This window comes from Oryza glaberrima, chromosome 2, assembly GCF_000147395.1.
Source record: "Oryza glaberrima chromosome 2, OglaRS2, whole genome shotgun sequence".
Classification (NCBI taxonomy): Eukaryota; Viridiplantae; Streptophyta; class Magnoliopsida; order Poales; family Poaceae; genus Oryza; species Oryza glaberrima.
In genome coordinates this window covers 672,057-692,527 of record NC_068327.1, presented here as the reverse complement: position 1 = coordinate 692,527, position 20,471 = coordinate 672,057, and the positions used below count along the sequence as shown (strand labels likewise).

Sequence of the window (20,471 nt, the reverse complement as noted above, 5' to 3'; positions counted from 1 at the left end):
AGCACAAAATGTTGAAGGATAGTACTCAATCTGGGTTACTACTGATATTCTGTGTTTGCATATGTTTGTGCTTGATCTCTGATTTGTTTGTTTGTTTCAGTTTCCATAATATGCAGAGCATGTCATTGCATTTAAATATAGAAACATGGATTGAGTAAATTTATATTTACCTTCAAATGCAATTTTACAATGGATTTACCTCAAGCTAGTACTATATACAAGATGGCAGAGGTAATTAGGAGGATAATCCTGCAAAAATCCATGTAGGTGCAGGTCTTAAAAAAGAGAGATGCTGTACCTGTGATGTCTGTCCTTGAGGAAGATGAGTTGACACCATGTTTGATGCTCTGTACTCCTTGGCAGTGTTCTCTTCTCACTGTGTTTGTCCCCATGGTTCATTCAACCACTCTTATGATGAACAGGGGCAACTAAAGCTCACCTTGATCAGTACCCTTAAAAGCATCCTGTTTGGTGAGATTTCAGTCATGATTCATGAACATGGACTCTACTTGAACCTGAAAGATCGGAGTATCAGTTTCTGTATGTGGAGATGGCACAAAATTGCAGGCAGTTTACTGAGCTGAGATGACTTAGCCTAGCTTAGCAGATTCAGAGAGTTCAGTCTCTTAGCTCTATTCTGATAAAGCGTAAAAATATGAACGAAGCAACGGAAAAATAATTTATGGATAAAACTTTTATATCCGGATTATTTATGATTTTAAAAGCCAATGTTAAAAGTAGACCACTAAAAAGGACCCCCAAAATTAACTATACAATTATTAAGTTTCGAAATTCAAGAAGTTTTTCAGACTTTTGAGCTGTGGTAGACGGTAGACAGCAAGCTGGGTCAGGTACAGTATTGTACTGTACTGATGATCAGGTTGTGATCTCCAACTCCAGCAGCTAGAGAGACAAGAAGACGACAGAAAAGTACACGAGCTCAACTCCATTTGCAGCAGCAGCAGCAGCAGAAGCACAGCTCACCACCTGTCTTTTTCCGATCCAATCGCCGCTATAAATTCAGCAGCCAATGCTGCCCGCCATGTGCAGCAGAACTCACTCACAGTCTCAGTCTCAGTCTCACTGCTTCAGCTCAGCTCTCCTCTCGTAGCTCGACGAGCTAGCTAGCCCAGCTACGACGATCATGGGGGACGCGGCGGCGGGCGGGAGGAAGGCGGCGGCGTCCGGCGGCGGCGCGCGGCTGCACGTGGCGATGCTGGCGCTGCAGCTCGGGTACGCCGGGTTCCACGTGGTGTCGCGGCTGGCGCTGGACATGGGCGTCAGCAAGCTCGTCTTCCCCGTCTACCGCAACCTCATCGCCCTCTTCCTCCTCGCCCCCTTCGCCTACTTCCTCGAGAAGTAATTAATCGATGCCTAATGCCGCTAATCCTGAATTCCTGATACGAATGATGAACTAGTTAATCAATCAATCAATCATGGATGCTTGCAGGAAGGAGAGGCCGGCCATGACGGCGAGCTTGGCGGTGCAGTTCTTCTTCCTGGCGCTGTGCGGGATCACCGCCAACCAGGGCTTCTACCTGCTGGGGCTCGAGAACACCTCGCCGACGTTCGCCTCCGCCATCCAGAACTCCGTCCCGGCCATCACCTTCGCCATGGCCGCCGCGCTCCGCATCGAGCGCGTCCGCCTCTCCTCCCGCGACGGCCTCGCCAAGGTCGCCGGCACGCTGCTCTGCGTCGCCGGCGCCTCCGTCATCACGCTCTTCAAGGGCCCCGCCATCTTCAACACCCACCACAACCACCAGCCGCAACCGCAACAGCTCGCCTTCGCCGTCGCCGCCGGCAACAATAGCTGGACGCTGGGGTGCGTGTTCCTGCTGGGGCACTGCGTGTCGTGGTCGGGGTGGCTGGTGCTGCAGGCGCCGGTGCTGAAGCGCTACCCGGCGAGGCTGTCGGTGACGTCATACACCTGCTTCTTCGGCCTCATCCAGTTCCTCGCCATCGCCGCGTTCCTGGAGCGCGACGCCGCCGCCTGGGCCGTCCGCTCCGGCTCCGAGCTCTTCACCATCCTCTACGCCGGATTCGTCGCCTCGGGCGTCGCCTTCGCCGTGCAGACGTGGTGCATCCACCGCGGCGGCCCCGTGTTCGTGGCCGTCTACCAGCCCGTGCAAACCCTCCTCGTCGCCGTCATGGCTTCCCTCCTCCTCGGCGAGCAATTCCACCTCGGAGGGTATACCGATTAATCTCTCTTGATTAAGATTTTTTTTATTTTTTTAGACTTTTTATTTTTTTTAATTTTATTAATAGACCTTTCTAAAAAAATTCTAAATATAAACTTTTTAACTACGCCGCCCAAATAAATTTGTCACGCCAAATACAGCTAGCGTGGCAGCGTTGTCCTGCCATGTCAGCTTGGCGTGGCAAAATAACGCTGCCACGCCTGGTCAAAAGGTTTAGTTTTCGGAATTTTTTTTAAAAAGATCTATTACTAGAATTTAAAAATATTAAAAAGTCTAATAAATAAATAAATAAATCCAGGATACAAGAACTAATAAATGATTAGTGCTAATTGGATGGTTAATCTGTTCATGCAGGATCATTGGGGCGGTGCTGATAGTGGCAGGGCTGTACCTGGTGCTGTGGGGGAAGAGCCAGGAGAGAGCCATTGCTGCTGCAAAAGAAGCTTCTGCTGCTGCCGCCATTGCTGACCACCACCAGCAACCAGCTTCTGCTGCTGCTGCTGATTCTTGCCTGAAGCAACCACTCCTGCCGGCGTCGACGGCGGCCTCAGAGAATGTGTGACCGACCAACCATTTTTTTTTTGTTGATGCAGATGCATGCTGGCACTACATGTGGTTAGGCTAATTATGTATGATTCATTAATCAATTAAATCAACTTAATTTCCCTGTTCAAGTACTTGCAAGTTGCAACAACCTGCAGTATGTTAAAAGAATCAAAGTCGTTTTGCTATTACTGTGCTATATACAACAGTTTGTCCAGAGGATTTTTACAGTCCAACGGTACCTTGCGGTATCGAATCTTGACTGTTGGATCCGGACAAATCTCCAACGGCCACAGAGATTGGTATCGCGGGGTACCAGTTTTGTCCCTGCTATGGTACCGTGTGATGATTGTAGGTGGAAGGGCAGTAATGTAATTTTGCGTGCCAATGCAAGACTGAACATAAACCCTAGAATGAGCTTTGCCTCTCCCACTGCCGCTGTCCTCTACCGCGGCGCCGCTGGAATTGTTCCTCTCCCGCGTCACTGTCGTTCCCTTGTTCCTCTCCCACGCCGCAAGACGCGGAGGAGAAGTAGGCCAGGGGCGGTAAGGCATCGGCTCCGACGAAGCCGGGCGGCGGTTGTGCGTTTGTGCGGTGAGGCGGACGAGAGAGCTGTGTGTGAGCACGAAAGGGAATTGCGTGCCCTCCCGCGCCTCGGCACACAAGCTCTACACATTCTTTTTCCCTATACTACCCCTTCGGAAATGGACGGCTAGATCTGTTTTGGTACCTACAGGTACAACTTGTTGGACTATAACAACGTTACCTCCCCCTTCGAATACAAAAGAACTCCCCCTTTAAACTTTTTATTTCCAGTTGTGAAAGATGCATTCTAAGTTCGAATACTAAATCTCTCACCTTCTGCTTGGATTGAATGAAGAGTTGGAAATATTTGGCTTTTCCTATCTTAATTACAACACATTGATGGCTAGCTTCTTATAGCCATCCTAACTTTTTTGTACGGTACCCTTAACATAGGCATCATTGGGACTTAAGAATTTTTGGAAAACTTTTATGCATGGGAATTTAACTAATTTCTATGAAAATAACATAAGATATATACGTTCCAAAAGAGCCCAGCTTAGAGCAATATTGATGCAACAGAGCACCGACTGACAGATGTAGCTCAACCGTTCCTCCAAATCGAATGTCCAAGCATATCTCTTCCACTCTTTTTTTTTAATTACCATATATCCGGAAAGTTCTCTGTGGAGTGTGTATGTATAATATATCTTGGAACTTGCAACTAGGCAATTCTTGACACACTTACTTTCAAAAATAATTCAGATACACCTGAACTACAGGAAGAGAAATAGTACTAACACATATAGCAACCATGTCTGACGAAACTGAATAATACATAATCAGGTTGGAGCAACAAAAGATAAACCCCATGCATCCACACAAATCAGAGAATATATATATTTTTGAAGTGTATCAGAGAATATATTAAACAAAAGCAGAAAAGGCACAAGGTACTTATATTCATATATCTTTTTTTTTTCAAAAAAGGAGAAGCACTAGCTAACCAATGGTGTTCCACTAAAAATAAAGCACGATCGAGAGAGAGGAGCAGGAGAGCATGGGGGGAAAAGCAAATCATTTTTCTGATGTTAATAAAAAAAGGAGTCGAGTGGAGTGAACTGTGAAGCATTTGTGGTGAGGATATCCATGGAAGATGCCAGTGGCAGCTATAGCTGCTGCCTCGCCACCGTTTCATTCCTCGAGTTTATCCCCCTGGGTCGAGCCGCCTCGCCACAATCCTTTCTTTCTCTATAAATTCATCATGCCATGGCTGCTAATGCTGCAGAATGGAGCTGAGAAGTAAATTCAGATCAGATTCAGAGAGAGCATGCAGCTGATTGCAATGTAGCTTCTTCCATCAGGGGGTGTGTACTGCTGATTCCTCATGCGTCGTCGGAGATCGAGAGGTGATGCATGCTGCGAACGGCGAGCGGCGGCGGCGGCGACAGGAGGTCGGCGGCGAGCTCCGGCGTGCTGGCTGGCATCCGGCGATCGACGACAGCGACCGAGGGAGGGAGGAAGCTATAGCTAGGATGGTCATCATGTGATTAATTCAGTGATGTGTCCTAATTAAGTAGCTTCTTGCTTGCTAGCAGGGCAATTTCAATCCTTTGGCATCTGTAACCTTTTTCTTTCTTTCTGAAGTAAACCTTAATAACCCAGCTATGTTCTCTTATGATGTTCTGAACAAATACAACAAATTAGGCATACAGATTCAGATACAATAGCACTTGAGTTTGTATCTAGTCGTTTGTCAAGAGCCAAGACACATTTCTTGAGCTATTTGTTCTCCAGCTATCATGCAATAAAAAGGTACTATGATCCTATCATTTTCAAACTTATGCTTACACTTATAAATAAAAATTTGTATTTTAAAATTAATTTCGGGGGTTGGTTTTATGTTTTTTTCTCGTAGTTCATTTTATACTAGTATTTGCTTTTAAATTGCTAAGGACACGTATGTAAAAAAATACCTACAAATTACTTTTTAATTACTAATAAGACGTACGAATAAGCATAACCATAAACAAAACGCTGAGTCCAGTAGTATTTCAAACATGACACAACTGAGAAATTTGAAGGTTTTGTTTGAGGTGGTTTTTCAGATTAAGTCCATCAAATCAGATCGAGTTTTCAGTCAGGTTTGAAGTAGCCGATCCCAAAGTTCGTTCTTTTTCATCCGGTCACAGAAAAACATCAAGGGAACGAACTTGTTTCTGCACTGACTTTCAGGCAATATGTCATTAATCACAAAAAAGGAATACTGACAAAATAGGAGTACTCCAGTAACTGCATTTCTGATCCCGAGGATGAAGAGACAGCTACTACAGCTGACAAAAATAACTGCACGCATTCATCACTCTGCTGCTTGCTGTTGTTTTCTGTGGCAGCTAAACGCTACTGTAGATTTCCGTGATTCTGTCCTTGCAGAAAATACAAGTGCGAAATTAGGAATCGGATTATACCGGTCATTGGGGGTCAAGATACTCCATTTCAGAATTTCAGACAGAGACAAGTGTGACAGGTACTTAACCTCCAACTTCCAAATGCGACAATTTCCGTTAATCACCGGATCAAAGTTCCAAATGCGACAAACACTGGATCAAGTTCCAGCTACATCCAAATTTTTTTGAAACGACCGAGTGATCTAGAGTAGAGATAGAGAGATCAGTTTCAGTATGGGCATGTTTGTGCTCCTTAATTGCTTGCTCTATGTGAGTCTTTGCCAGTATCAGTCCTGGTAGTTGTAGCATCATCAACAGCAATGAGAAATTGATGCTAGTATGACATATCCACAGTTAACCATGTGTGTGACAAATTGCCATATTCCTTGCCAATCTACAGTCTGTTCTTCTATTTTCTAAATTTGTTTCATGACCACGTCCTGTTTTTGCTAATCAAATACGGTTGATATTACTCAATTGTTCTAGAGATTTTTTTTCTTCAAAGCCCATGGTTAGATATTCCAATATATCACGATGCAGAGGTCGGAAGTGTGCTTTCGTTATCTAGAGAAAATGTTCCGATCTGTTCAATATGTTCTTGCTTCCTACCAAACCATATCTTCGATCGAAAGTTAATAATGGAAAATGGTTAAATTCCAGCTTGAAATGGAGATTTGGGAATCACAATTTTACAGCCTTGATTTAATTTTAACCAAACAGTATATATTCCAATTTGGGGATTACAATTCTATAGCCTTGATTTAATTTTAACCAAACATGGATATATTCCTTTCCTGTTGATATACAAACCCGAGTTAGTACACTCATATCATGCAAATATCATTAATATAAGGGGCCTAAACGCAAAAAATATCCCTACCCGTTTTTAGCTTAAAAGCCCACCTCCTCTTTCAAATTTACCATCCTTCCTCACACTCCAACCTCCTCCTGTCTCCTTCTCTCTCTCTTAAAAAAAACGCGACGAATCCGACGGAAAAATCGGAGAGGAAAATCCGCGCCGCGAAACCAACCGAGGTGGTGGTGGTTAGGGTTTGACACTCTCACCGTCCCCGCCTCAACCGCGCGCGTCTCCGGCGGCGATCCCACGGGCCGCCGCGCGGCGGTGGGGGGCACCCGATCGACCTAGATCTCGCATGAGGGAGCCCCGAATCGGCCAGATCTAGGGAGCTCTTCGCGGACATGCAGCCCGGCGAGGCACCCCCCTCCTCCGGGGGCTCGCCGGCGACGTCGCCGCGGCCGCCGCCGGCGGTGGCGCAGGGGCAGCAGCAGCTAGGGTTTAGGAATCAGGTGAGTCTGGGCTCTCTCTGGTCTGCCCCACCATGGCGTTGGGATTCGAATTTTTTTTTGTGTGGTTTGGGGGTTTGAGGTTTTCTCTACTGCGGCCTGCGCGCGACGTGATTGGTGGGGAACCGTGGGTTGTGGCCGTTGGGATTTGGGAAAAAATCCTGACGCGTGTGGCGAAAAGGCGGCGCTTTTTTACGCGCCCTTCCCTAAACAGTAAACCGCGAGCTTCGTCCTCTCCCACTCACTGGACTGCGAGGTGGTGGCTTTGCCTTGCCTCATGTGATTTTTGCCTGCCCTGTTTCTGATGCTTGTCCGGATGGTTCTAATTTCCGTGTAATTTTGGGTTTGGAACCGTCTGTGTGTCTGATTTGGGTTGAGGTTATGGGGGGCATTTTGGTTTCGTTCTGTCTCTCTGTTTGCATGGGTTTGGTTTGGTGTGTTGATGGAATGCTCCAATTGCGTGGTTGGTCTAAACGGGTTGGCTTGTGTTGTTGCAGGCAATGATGCATCACCATGATCAGCAGCAGCAGCAGCAGCAAGGGTACCCATCGGGCGCGCCGCATGGTATGATGGGAGGTGGTGGCAGCAGTAGTTTCCCTCCGTCCTCAGGCCCAATGCCCCCGTTCCAGGGCCAGAGGAACATGCCGCTACCCGGTGGACCACAGGGTCTGGCTGGAGGCCAGCAGCATAACCCGACGGCGATGCAGCAAGCATACCTGCAGTACATGATGCAGCAGCAGCAGCAGAAGGCCCATGGGATGCTCCTCCAGCAGCAACAGCAGGCCAAGATGAATATGGCAGGGCCATCTACAAGGGACCAGGATGTGGCTGCCAACACTGCAAAAATGCAGGAGCTTATGTCCCTTCAGGCTCAGGCCCAGGCCCAGATGTTCAAGAGACAACAATCTGAGCATCTTCAACAGGCAGAGAAGCAGGCGGAGCAAGGGCAGCCGAGCAATAGCGAGCAAAGGAGTGGTGATATGAGGCCACCTTCGATGCCACCACAAGGGGTCCCTGGGCAGCAGTTGTCATCGGCGGGTATGGTGAGGCCGATGCAGCCAATGCAAGGGCAAGCTGGCATGAGCAATGCTGGAGCTAACCCGATGGCAATGGCCCAACTTCAAGCTATCCAGGCCTGGGCCAAAGAGCACAATGTTGACCTGTCCAATCCTGCAAATGTGACTCTCATTTCTCAAATCCTACCAATGTTGCAGTCAAACAGAATGGCTGCCATGCAGAAGCAGAATGAGGTAGGCATGGCGTCACAGCAGCAGTCTGTACCCTCACAGATGAACAATGATGCACCAGGACATAGTAATTTTCCTAGTCAGGGTGCCCCATCGAAGCCCCGACAGCCTCTTCCACCAAGCACCTCTGTTTCTGGTGGGGCAGAGCCTAAGATGATGAATATGAGCAACATGCAGATGCAACAACAGTTAGCAGCTCATAACAGAGATAGCTCGAATGACAGGGCTGTGAGGCCAGCCATGTCAATGGGCAATGGTGGACAAATGATGCATATGCCCCAAAGTTCTGGACATGCAAACAAGATTCCTGAGCAGCCCAATCCAAAAAATGCAAATTCCGAAGCAATGCAGATGCAATATGCAAGACAGTTGCAGCAGGCTAACCGAGCTACTGCCCCTTCAGCAAATTCTGGTGAAACAGGAGGATCACAGGCCCCAAATCAAGCTGCCCGACCACCTATGGGTTTCACCAAACATCAGCTTCATGTACTTAAAGCTCAGATATTAGCTTTTCGGCGTCTGAAGGTACAGGAATGTTAAAATTTGGTCGTGTCTTTGCTTTTTTTTTTTAAATGAGTTCCAGTCCACAATTTTAAGTTATGATTCAAGCTGACTAATCCCAATACTGTAAATCTCCTTCTGTTTTTCATTGGTTGATCTCAGCGTGGTGATAAGAAGCTACCACCAGAAGTTCTTGATTTAATCATGTCTGAACCACCACCTGATTCACAAGCGCAGCAGGTTTCTGGACCTCCAGTAACAAACCGTGAAAGATCTGCTACAAGCAGCGCTGATGAACATGGAAGACCTGTGGAGAGTGGTGGTATAGCTCCTGAAAGATCTTCCCTGTTGAAGGCGCCCTGTTTACCAAAGGTGGAGGTTTCTGCTCCAGAAGACAAAACTATTCCTGCTAGTGGTCCCATGCAAGTGATGAAAGCTTCACCCAAGGAACCTCTTAGAATTGGACCAGTTTCAATGCCTGAACAAACCAACACCACCCTGATTAAATCTGAGCAGGATCCAGAAAGGGGTATCCAGAGAACACCTGGGAGAAGTGATTACAATGGTGAAAGGGGGAAATCTTTGCCAGCAGAAAGTGGTTCAGCAGACGCTGAGCAGGCAAAAAGAGCTGCCTCATCAAGTAGCGTGCCTACTCCCAACAGAGATGTTTCAAGAAAATACCATGGGCCACTATTTGACTTTCCATCCTTTACCAGGAAACATGATTCCATGGTGTCTGCAAATTACAACAGTAATCTAGCACTCGGTTATGACGTGAAGGATTTGTTAGCTCAGGAAGGCATGATAGTTCTTGGCAAGAAACGGGAGGATAATTTAAAAAAGATCAGTGGCTTGCTTGCTATTAATCTAGAGAGGAAAAGGATCCAACCAGATCTTGTTTTAAGGCTGCAGATTGAAGAAAAGAAGCTGAAACTCCTTGAATTTCAGGCTCGTATGAGGGATGAAGTTGAACAGGAGCAACAAGAAATAATGGCAATGCCTGATAGGGTGTACAGAAAGTTTGTCAGACAATGTGAACGCCAGCGTGTTGAGCTTACAAGGCAAGTTCAGCAGATGCAGAAAGCCTCAAGAGAAAAGCAGCTCAAATCCATTTTCCAGTGGCGCAAGAAGCTTTTGGAGGCACACTGGGCCATTCGTGATGCACGGATTACTCGTAACCGAGGGGTAGCCAAGTACCATGAAAGGATGCTGAGGGAATTCTCAAAGAAAAAGGATGATGATCGAAACAAAAGAATGGAGGCACTGAAAAACAATGACGTGGAAAGATATCGTCAAATATTATTGGAACAACAAACCAGTGTTCCTGGCGATGCAGCTCAAAGATACAATGTTCTATCTTCTTTCTTGACCCAGACTGAGGAGTATCTCTATAAACTTGGAGGGAAAATAACTGCTGCCAAGAATCATCAGCAAGTTGAAGAGGCGGCAAATGCTGCTGCTGCTGCTGCCCGAGCACAGGTATGAGTATGACATTCTTTGCTCTGGAAAATGATAACGGCCTTTTCCCCATCCCTCTTTTGTTTCTTATTTATGGGTTGTGACGCAAACGATAAATGTTAGCACAAACTTTTTAATTTCGAGGTTGGGGGTACAGACAGTACACTGGCCAATACACTTCTTGCCTTGTGTTTATCTGTATCCTCATTCATCATTGCACTTATACACTACTGGTCCATAACTTTTAGCTGCACTGATGCATTCATTCCCCAAGTTTCATAGTCCTGTAGATAATTGAGCATACCACTTGTTTAATAGGGTCTTTCTGAAGAAGAAGTGAAGGCTGCTGCACAATGTGCTGGTCAGGAGGTTATGATAAGGAACACATTCTCTGAAATGAATGCGCCCAGGGAAAACACATCTGTTAATAAGTAAGTAATTATCTTATTTTCAATATTCATTTTGACAATTTATGTTTCTGATTCACTACAAGTAAAGTTTATATGTGCTTTTGACTCCTGTGAGTAAATTTGCTTCACTCTCTAATTTGGAGCTGCTAACTGTAGATCAATATGGGCATTTAGTGCACACTAGTTTTCAGCATAAATAAGCTTACACTTGCCGTATTATTTTAGGTACTACACATTGGCTCATGCTGTGAATGAGAGAGTTACAAGGCAGCCCTCACTGCTGCGAGCAGGAACGTTAAGGGACTACCAGCTGGTAGGCCATTTACCTTCAACTTAATTTTCTTATATGATATAATATATATTTAAAACATTTCAAGTCTATTTCCAACCACCAAAAAAAAATCTACAATTTGATTTGTTGCCTATCCACAGGTGGGCCTTCAATGGATGCTTTCCTTGTACAATAATAAGTTGAATGGTATTTTGGCTGATGAGATGGGTCTTGGCAAGACCGTACAGGTGTGGATTTCTTATTCCGTTCTACCTGCTAGACTTTTGCTATTTCACAATATTTTCTTTTATTATCTCATTTGCCTCCCCATTTCCTTTTGCCCTGCTAGTAACATCTTTTTGTGGCCACCAATTGAATAAATAGGTTATGTCTCTGATTGCATACTTGATGGAATTTAAAGGGAATTATGGACCACATCTCATAATTGTACCGAATGCTGTCTTGGTCAACTGGAAGGTTCTATTTTCCTGTCCTTTACTCTGAGGAAATACTGTTTGTATCTATTTTATGATGGGGATATTTATTTTGAAACATAATTTTTTACTTGGATTTCTATTATTGGTTTAGAGTGAATTGCTGAACTGGTTGCCATCTGCATCTTGCATCTTTTATGTTGGTGCAAAGGATCAACGTCAAAAATTATTCTCTCAGGCAAGTTTCTTCCGTTTTATAGCCTATTTTATGCTATATCTGGACTTATAATACTGCTTAGCATTTATAGAATTGAAAAGATTCACAATACCTTTCCCTCCTAGATCACTGTTTGATTAACAGTATTGTTATCACAAATGTTTCTTAAATACTTGGTGGTCCTAGTTATATTGTTTGATCCATATTCTGGAAGGATAACACTCGTAAATCATGTATTCTCTGACTTCGGAATCACCCGCTTACTAATGCATTATCTGATTTGGAACCACCTGCTCACGGATTTTGCTTCAATATTCTTTTTGATTCATCTTGCAGGAAGTTCTGGCTGTGAAATTCAATGTTCTTGTAACAACATATGAATTTGTTATGTATGACCGTTCCAAGCTTTCAAGAATTGATTGGAAGTACATTATTATTGATGAGGCCCAACGGATGAAGGACAGAGAGTCAGTCTTGGCGCGAGATCTTGATCGTTATCGTTGCCAACGGCGTTTGCTTCTCACTGGCACTCCTCTACAGGTAAGCATTAATAATAAATGTAACACAATCGTTCTACATTGTAACACAATCCCCTTTTCTTTTCCTGTGTCACGGAAGTTCCTTTTCTCTGGTCTGCCAATATTGTTAGGACCACATCAGCAAATGTTGTTTTATTTCTATAACGCTTTAGGGCTATTATTTAATGCTTTTTATTCAATTCTTTCAGAATGATCTTAAGGAGCTTTGGTCCCTCCTAAATTTGTTGCTACCAGAAGTATTTGACAACCGTAAGGCATTTCAAGATTGGTTCTCAAAACCTTTTCAGAGAGATGTTCCTACACATAGTGAAGAAGAAGATGATTGGCTGGAAACTGAGAAAAAAGTAATTATTATTCATAGGCTGCATCAAATTTTGGAACCTTTTATGCTACGAAGGCGTGTTGAAGATGTTGAAGGCTCACTTCCAAGAAAGGTCGATTGTTCTGCCCTTGTCACACTCAGTGATGCTATTTGTCACTCAGCTCTTTTTGTTTGCTACATTGTTAACTCGTCATGTCATTTTCAGGAGTCAATTGTTTTGAGGTGCAGAATGTCTGGTATTCAAGGTGCTATATATGATTGGATAAAATCCACTGGCACTATCAGGGTTGATCCTGAAGATGAGAAAGCACGTATTCAGAGGAATGCAATGTACCAGGCTAAGACATATAAGAATCTCAATAACAAATGCATGGAGCTGAGGAAAGTTTGCAACCATCCATTGCTGTCATATCCTTTTATGAATTACTATGGAAAAGATTTTATAATCAGATCTTGTGGGAAGTTGTGGAATCTTGATAGGATTTTAATTAAGCTTCATAGGTCAGGTCACCGTGTACTCCTTTTCAGCACTATGACAAAACTTCTTGACATCCTGGAAGAATATTTGCAATGGAGGCAACTTGTTTACAGAAGAATTGATGGAACAACTAGCTTGGAAGATCGTGAATCAGCAATTGTTGACTTCAACAGGCCTAATTCTGATTGTTTTATATTCTTGCTTAGTATTCGGGCTGCTGGCAGGGGTCTGAATCTTCAGAGTGCAGACACTGTTGTAATTTATGACCCTGATCCGAATCCACAAAATGAAGAGCAAGCAGTTGCTAGGGCCCATCGTATAGGGCAGACTAGGGATGTAAAAGTTATTTACATGGAGGCTGTTGTTGATAACATCTCAAGTTATCAGAAAGAGGATGAGTTGAGGAATGGGGGAAGTGGAGATCTGGAGGATGATCTTGCGGGAAAGGACAGGTACATGGGTTCAATAGAAAGTCTCATCCGCAACAATATCCAACAGTACAAAATTGACATGGCAGATGAAGTCATTAATGCTGGTCGATTTGATCAAAGAACAACCCATGAGGAAAGGCGGATGACTTTGGAAACACTCCTGCATGATGAAGAGAGATATCAAGAAACTGTTCATGACGTTCCTTCACTACAGCAAGTTAACCGCATGATTGCTCGGACTGAAGAAGAAGTTGAGCTATTTGATCAGATGGATGAAGAATTTGATTGGACAGGAGATATGATGAAACACAATCAAGCTCCCAAGTGGCTCCGTGTTAGCTCCACGGAGCTTGATGCTGTTGTTGCGAGTTTATCCAAAAAGCCCTTGAGAAATATGGCGGCTGGGGGAATTTCTCTTGACACTAATGAAAAACTTGAGAAACGAAGGGGGCGACCTAAGGGGTCTGGGAAGTACTCCATCTACAGGGAGATTGATGATGACGATTTTGAGGAATCTGATGATGATTCTGAAGAGAGGAATACCTCATCTCTGCCTGAAGAAGGGGAAATAGGAGAATTTGAAGATGAAGAGGACAATGATGATTCAGTGCCTGATAATAAGGATCAATCAGAGGAAGAAGAGCCTATCAATGATGAAGGGTATGATTTTTCACACGGGATGGGACGCAGAAAAGCCCATAGATCTGAAGAAGCTGGTTCAACAGGATCTTCATCTGGTGGCCGTAGATTGCCACCACCTGCACCTTCCTCCTCTTCAAAAAAATTGCGGTCTCTGTCTGCATTAGATTCCCGCCCGGGTGCTTTGTCAAAGAGAACTGTATGTCTGAAACACACCATATTTGCCTATTCTTTTCCTTTACTTCTGAACTTATTTGCTTCTCCTTTTCCTGTTTTAATTTGATTTTCTACGTGTTGAAATTAACTGCTCAATTTTTTAATGGCCGGTTTACAGGCGGATGACCTAGAGGAAGGAGAAATTGCATTATCAGGGGATTCACATCTGGATCTCCAGCAGTCAGGCAGCTGGAATCATGAACGAGATGATGGTGAGGATGAACAGGTAGTACAGCCAAAAATAAAGCGCAAGCGGAGTATCCGTATTCGTCCAAGACCTAATGCAGAAAAACTGGATGATAGATCCGGTGATGGGACCGTCCCTCAACGTGGTGTTCATCTTGCATTTCAAGGAGATGGTGATTATGATTCACAATTTAAGTCTGAGCAAGCCTTTGCTGATCCTGCTTCCAGGCAGCAAGACACAGTTCATCGGACAGTAAAACAAAAGCGTAACATGCCATCTAGAAAGGCTCCCCCTGCCACTAAGGCTGGGAAAATGACTCAGCTGTCTGGATCTGGTGAGGGATCTGCTGAACATTCTAAGGAAAATTGGAGTAACAAGGTGATAGAATCTGCTGGTCCAAATTCAAGTGGAACAAAGATGTCTGACAGTATGCAAAGAAAGGTAGCATACAAAACCTAGTTCTTTGTATGTTTCAGCTGGTTTACTCTGTTAGAGCTACTCATTGCCTCGTCTTTTAAAACTTAAAAGGATATTGGATATTGAACTTCGGCAAGGAATACTTTGTAGAATTTAGTATACTCTGTCGTGTAAGCATCATCTTAAGAAAGATGGTTCCGCCTTCAAAATAGCAGAGCCATGATCCTTCCAAATGTAGGAATAGACCATTTTAGTATGCAATAGACAAACGCTAGCTAAAAACTGCCACCACACATGGCTTGGTCCCTGCTCGTTAAACGTTGCCGAGCATGGAAAACTAGAACAGATGAGCAATATATCAAGGAAGCAATGTTCTTTTTACCTTGGAAACATAAATGGATCTGCAGTTTTCTATAGAAGTATAATACTTGCCTAAAATCTTGTAAAATATTTATTCGGACTGTTAACTCAACTTGATAACATAAATATGGAAGTTAAATGTTGCCTACATACCGGGATAGTTGAGGTCTACCAAATATACTGCATTGCTAGGTAAATCTCGACTGCCATCTGCTTGCATTAGCAAAAGAGCCAAGTATGACGCCGCTTATTTCATGTGGTGTTTTCACATTGTTCTACAATCATAACAACGTAAGTCCCGTGCAGTGGTTGTGGGGTGCACGTGAAGTGGTGTGGACTATTTCATGACTATTGCCTGTTTTTGCTTATACTGATTACTAGTGTAGTTTTTGGATATCATTTATTACTACAGCTTATCCGTTGTGTCGATTTTGTTGTAGATTCCTTTTGCCATTTGGTTTGGCTCGTATTGTTTGCCTTCTTTTTTTTTTGACTGTTTTTGCTTACACTGATTACTAGTGTAGTTTTTGGATATCATTTATTACTACAGCTTATCTTAACGTTGAGGTTGTCTCAATTTTGTTGTAATTCCTTTCGCAAATGGTTTGGCTCGTATTGTTTGCCTTTTTAACAGCTCTTTATAGCTAAGCGTTTCTCATTCAATACCTGCAGTGCAAGAACGTGATAAACAAGCTTTGGAGGAGGATTGACAAAGAGGGTCATCAAATCATACCAAATATATCTTCTTGGTGGCATAGGAACGAGAATTCCTCATTCAAAGGTTTGGCTAGCAGCACCCTTGATCTACAGAAAATTGAACAACGAGTTGATGGATTTGAGTATGGCGGTGTGAACGAATTCATAGCTGACATGCAGCAGATGCTGAAAAGTGTGGTTCAACATTTCAGCTATAGGCATGAGGTAATTTCATAGTACTAGAAAAGCTTCCTTTTTTGTCCTTAATTTGTATAAATTGAAGTATCATGGGGGTCATTCCAATGCTGACACCATGGGTCCATGGTCGCCATCAAGTTTGTTGACATTCTATCTCTACTTGGTACTGATTACTATTTAAAATTCAGAAGAACTGCGTAGCTTTCTGTATTCCTGAAGAAAACCATGTTGACTTAATAGAATAAGATACCACGACATACTTGCACAGACTCTAATTCTGTGAATTCATACTTCTCTAACTTCTGATAGTCTGACTGGTGTACTCGTGAATTTGCTCCTACGAAATGCAGGTCCGAGTAGAAGCTGAGACCCTCCACAACTTATTTTTCAATATAATGAAGATTGCCTTTCCGGACTCAGACTTCAGAGAAGCTAAGGGTGCTATGTCATTTTCGAATCCTGGAGGAGGTGCAAGTGGCTCTGCTGCGCAATCAACAAAGCAATCTGCTTCAGGCCAGAAACGTCGTTCAAGCACCAGTGAAGCGGAGCAGCATGGTTCAAGCACTAGCAGACACAATCAGCATGCACCAGTTGGTGAGGTTTCAGGCCGGGCCCACACTTCAAAATCTGAGAAGGACTCCCGGCATTCTGGACCAGGTAGCAGGGAACAGTTCACGGATAGCGCAGGGCTGTTCAGGCACCCTACAGATATGTTCATAGTTAAGAAGAAGAGAGATCGAAGGCCGAGCCTGGGGTCTCCATCCAGTTCAGGCCGAACTGGACCGCTCTCCCCGACCAACGCCGGGCGGATGGGACCCGCGCCATCACCTAGAGGTGCCAGGACGCCCTTCCAAAGAGATCCACACCCTTCTCAGCAGTCTATGCATTCAGCTGGATGGGGTGCTCATTCTGTGCAGCAATCTGATCGTGGGGGGAGTTCATCACCGGGCATTGGAGACATCCAGTGGGCTAAACCTACCAAGAGATCGAGGACTGACAGTGGCAAAAGACGGCCAAGCCATATGTGAAAAAGAAAAGAGGGATTGTTATTCTTGGCATTGCGGTGTACATTCCTTAGCACCCTTGAATCTTGATTGACCTCTCTACCCGCTGCTGATTCTGGAGCCCATTGGCCTGGTTTTGACACCCATTTCTTCGTCGCCATTCCTGCCATCCTTCAAAGAAGTTATCACGACCGTCTGGGACTGACTTGTGTTGTCATGGACATTGTGGGAAATGTGGGTAGGAGTAATCGTTCTTGTATGTTGGTATTTTCTGTAAAGGGCAAACACATTTAATCTTGTTCTCTGTTGACTGTTAAGTAGCGCTCCATCCAACTGGAGATGTGATGGCGATCTCATGTCATGATGATGTAGTTTAGTAGCCATGGAATGAAATGAAATGAAGCTGAGCCGGTTATAATAGTTGTATATCTCCATCTCTTTCTTGACTTGCATCATGCTGTCTGCTATGTTACAGATGGCTCTGTCTGCTACATTACAAAACGAGACTACGTTTGCTTGCATTGTGTGACCAAAATTATTATTCTTGTACTTATCATCTAATAATAACGAGTTGGCCCTTAACGGCAGAGGCATTTGTATGCATACATATACATGGACTAATATAGACATGCTGCTTCCTTCGTCTTACCAAGGAAGTAGGAAACATAAAAGGAAGAAATGACTTAGGATTGATATGTGAAAACCAAATCCATTACAGAAAGTAGCAGGTCTTGAACATAACATATTAGCCATTAGGCAGGTAAATCATCCAGCAGAATATCACTGATAAAAAAAAATTAAGCGGCTCGTGAATCGCCCAATCTCTGCAGCTTGTTTCATCTCTTTCCCCCTGGCAGCCTACGTGATTTCTTCTTCTTTTTTCTTTTCTTATTAGACTCCATGGCGCCAGTTCTTACCAGAGTTCCTGTCTCACCTACATCAAACACACAACAGAAAGGGTTACACCTTTTCTTGCTCCCTAATAACTAGGGCAACATAGGGGGTGTTTAGATCCATAGGTGTAAAATTTTAGCGTGACATATCGAATATACGGATACATATTTAAAGTATTAAAAGTAGATGAATTTATTAAGCCTAATTAATCTGCCATTAGCAAATGTTTACTGTAGCACCACATTGTCAAATCATGGAGCAATTAGGTTTAAAATATTCGTCTCACGATTTACACACAATCTGTGTAATTAGTAATTTTATGTGTCTAAACATTCGATATGACAGGGTGAAAAATTTTACGAGGGGATCTAAACAAGCCCATACAGTACCCGATCATTAAACAGAAACTAGTACATTCTGACAGTAATAGAATTATCTTTTTACCTAGAAAAAAAATACCGTTCGTATGCTTTTCAAATACTGTTTCACTTCAGGTTACTTTTGGTCAGCATCTACTAATTACATAAAGCCTAGAGGAAACTGTTAATCCTAGGGGTGCTCCCTGAAAAACAGTCATGGATGAACTCTCCCAAAAAAAAAAAAAAACAAGAGTCATGAATCAAAGTTTGCAACATGTCAACTTCTAACAGTAGTCAAAATGAACCCTTCTCCAAATGAACAAGTCATGAACTATTGAACTTAACTCGAGTATAATAAATACAGCAATACCCCATCAACACAGGTCAACTAGAAATTACCTGTAGCGTTGATGAGATATTTGGAGATCTCACTGGTAATGTAGTAGCGCATGAAGCTGGAATTCTTCCTGTGATCAAGCTCAGTCACACCTTGCAGTGTCTTATCCCTCAGATCAACAGAAATAACCCATCCCTTATCATCACTGTAGCCGATCTTGGACAGGAAAGAGATGACATTGCCATCCATGCCCAATGTGGGGTGACCTGTGAGCAACCTCCTCAATGTTTCCTCTGGATCATTGCCGATCTTTGGCAGCAGCTCACTGTACCTGACATTGTCGACGACGGCGATGTCGGTTACATCCACCGTGCACTCCCTGTGCCAATCCTTCCATTCATGCTCCATATGTTGGCCTTCCAGTAGTAAGCAACATCCTCGTCTGAGCCGTCAGAAGAATCCGAGTCATCAGAATTATGTTCAATCAACCGTCGTCGCCGAGGTGGTGGATCACCGGGGCGTGTCACCATCTCGACGTACTTGATGCAGGAGGGAGCAGAGTCCTGCACGAGGGAGCAGAGTCCTGCACGACGACGGTGATGTCACGGTAACCATGTGGGTAGGCTCTGCAGAAGGATTTCCGGTTCCTCCTCGCCGGCTTGGGCAGCGGCAGGTCGCGGAGCACGGGGTGTTCGTCGAGCACGTCGTCGCAGAGCAGGATTCCCCTCCAGAGATCCACCCAGCCGACGGCCATGGCGTGGTCACCGCCGGCGAGCGTGATGACCTTTGTGGTGTAGTGGAAGAGCACCTCGGTGGCAGTGTCCGGGATGGGGAGCACCCTGTCCCTCTCGGCCGGCTCGTCGACGGACACCGCCGTGGAGGTCCAGCGGCCGACGTCGGAGTCGAAGCGCTGAAGCTTGAACTCCATGGGGCACCTGATGGTGGGCATGAGGCCGGCGATGATGTAGCGTGCGCCGCCCGAGCAGCGGACGATGGCGACCGCGTCGCTGCTGAAGGGGGAGGCGTGCGGGTTGGGCAGCAGCCGGAGCGACGGGCGGGGGCTGGCCGTGTAGACGAAGTAGTCGTAGGATCTGATGCCGCGGTAGAGCTCGTCGTTGGGGTGCGGGACGAGGAGGAGGGCTACGTCGGCGTGCGTGCTGATGACTCGGGGATCGACGGTGAACCGGTAGGCCTCGCCGTCGCCGGCGCCGGGGCGGGGGCAGTGGACGCAGAGGTAGGAGAGGCGCGGCGGGCGGGCGAGGCAGAAGGAGACGTGGATGCGTACGCCGGTGGTGGTGGTGGAGACGGCGGTGGTGGCGTTGGAGACGGCGTCGGGGGAGACGTAGGCACTCGCATCGAGGTACACCCAGCTTGGGGTTGGGCTCACGCCGCCGCCATCATCGTCGTCGGCCGGGAGCGGAGGCGGAAACAGCAATGGCAGGAGGAGATCGTCATCCAAGGGGAGAGAGAAGGGGATGGGCTCATCATCATCCATGGCGAATCACGGAGACGATCCGATCGGAGATCGACCAACGCCTCTTTGGATTGGATTGCGCCCACCCCACACGCATTCCGAGCTCCCGCCTATCTCGCTCGCTAATTGCGATCAGGGTGAAATTTCGGATCGAATTTCTTACGATATTTACTTCCACCGAATTTTTTCATGAATTTTGGTAGTATTTATTCAAATTCAACTAAATTTTGTTCAAAATTTCGGACGAAATTTCGGTGAGGCCCAATCAAATCCAACGCCGGCACACGGGTGCCTCCCTCCCTACAGCAGCCGGAGCTACGCCGCCGTTCCTCGCCAGCCGGCGGATAGTCCTCCAGCCAGGGTTTTC

The 20,471-nt window shown here is 45.2% G+C and overlaps 2 protein-coding genes and 1 pseudogene across 3 annotated transcripts; 2 read left to right on the top strand and 1 right to left on the bottom strand.

The window, feature by feature from the left end:
* The first annotated feature begins 1,035 nt into the window (after positions 1-1,035).
* On the top strand, positions 1,036-2,932 carry LOC127763812 (protein WALLS ARE THIN 1-like). Its single transcript, XM_052288607.1, has 3 exons — positions 1,036-1,359; positions 1,451-2,188; positions 2,553-2,932. The coding sequence occupies exons 1-3, from the start codon at positions 1,145-1,147 to the stop codon at positions 2,758-2,760; spliced, it is 1,161 nt and encodes a 386-aa protein (XP_052144567.1). The 5' UTR covers positions 1,036-1,144; the 3' UTR covers positions 2,761-2,932.
* Positions 2,933-6,629: 3,697 nt separating this feature from the next.
* Positions 6,630-17,466, top strand: LOC127763354 (ATP-dependent helicase BRM). 2 transcript variants are annotated; one of them, XM_052288024.1, is made up of 14 exons: positions 6,630-7,018; positions 7,513-8,787; positions 8,926-10,242; positions 10,540-10,652; positions 10,857-10,944; positions 11,064-11,150; positions 11,287-11,379; positions 11,491-11,574; positions 11,890-12,093; positions 12,281-12,526; positions 12,620-14,161; positions 14,297-14,806; positions 15,815-16,063; positions 16,387-17,466. In XM_052288024.1, the coding sequence occupies exons 1-14, from the start codon at positions 6,911-6,913 to the stop codon at positions 17,062-17,064; spliced, it is 6,594 nt and encodes a 2,197-aa protein (XP_052143984.1). In that variant the 5' UTR covers positions 6,630-6,910; the 3' UTR covers positions 17,065-17,466. The 2 variants fall into 2 exon arrangements, with proteins under 2 accessions (XP_052143984.1, XP_052143985.1); XM_052288025.1 differs by having other exon boundaries at positions 11,491-11,578; positions 11,894-12,093.
* Positions 17,354-20,182, bottom strand: LOC127763355 (uncharacterized; annotated as a pseudogene).
* Between the last annotated feature and the right edge of the window lie 289 nt (positions 20,183-20,471).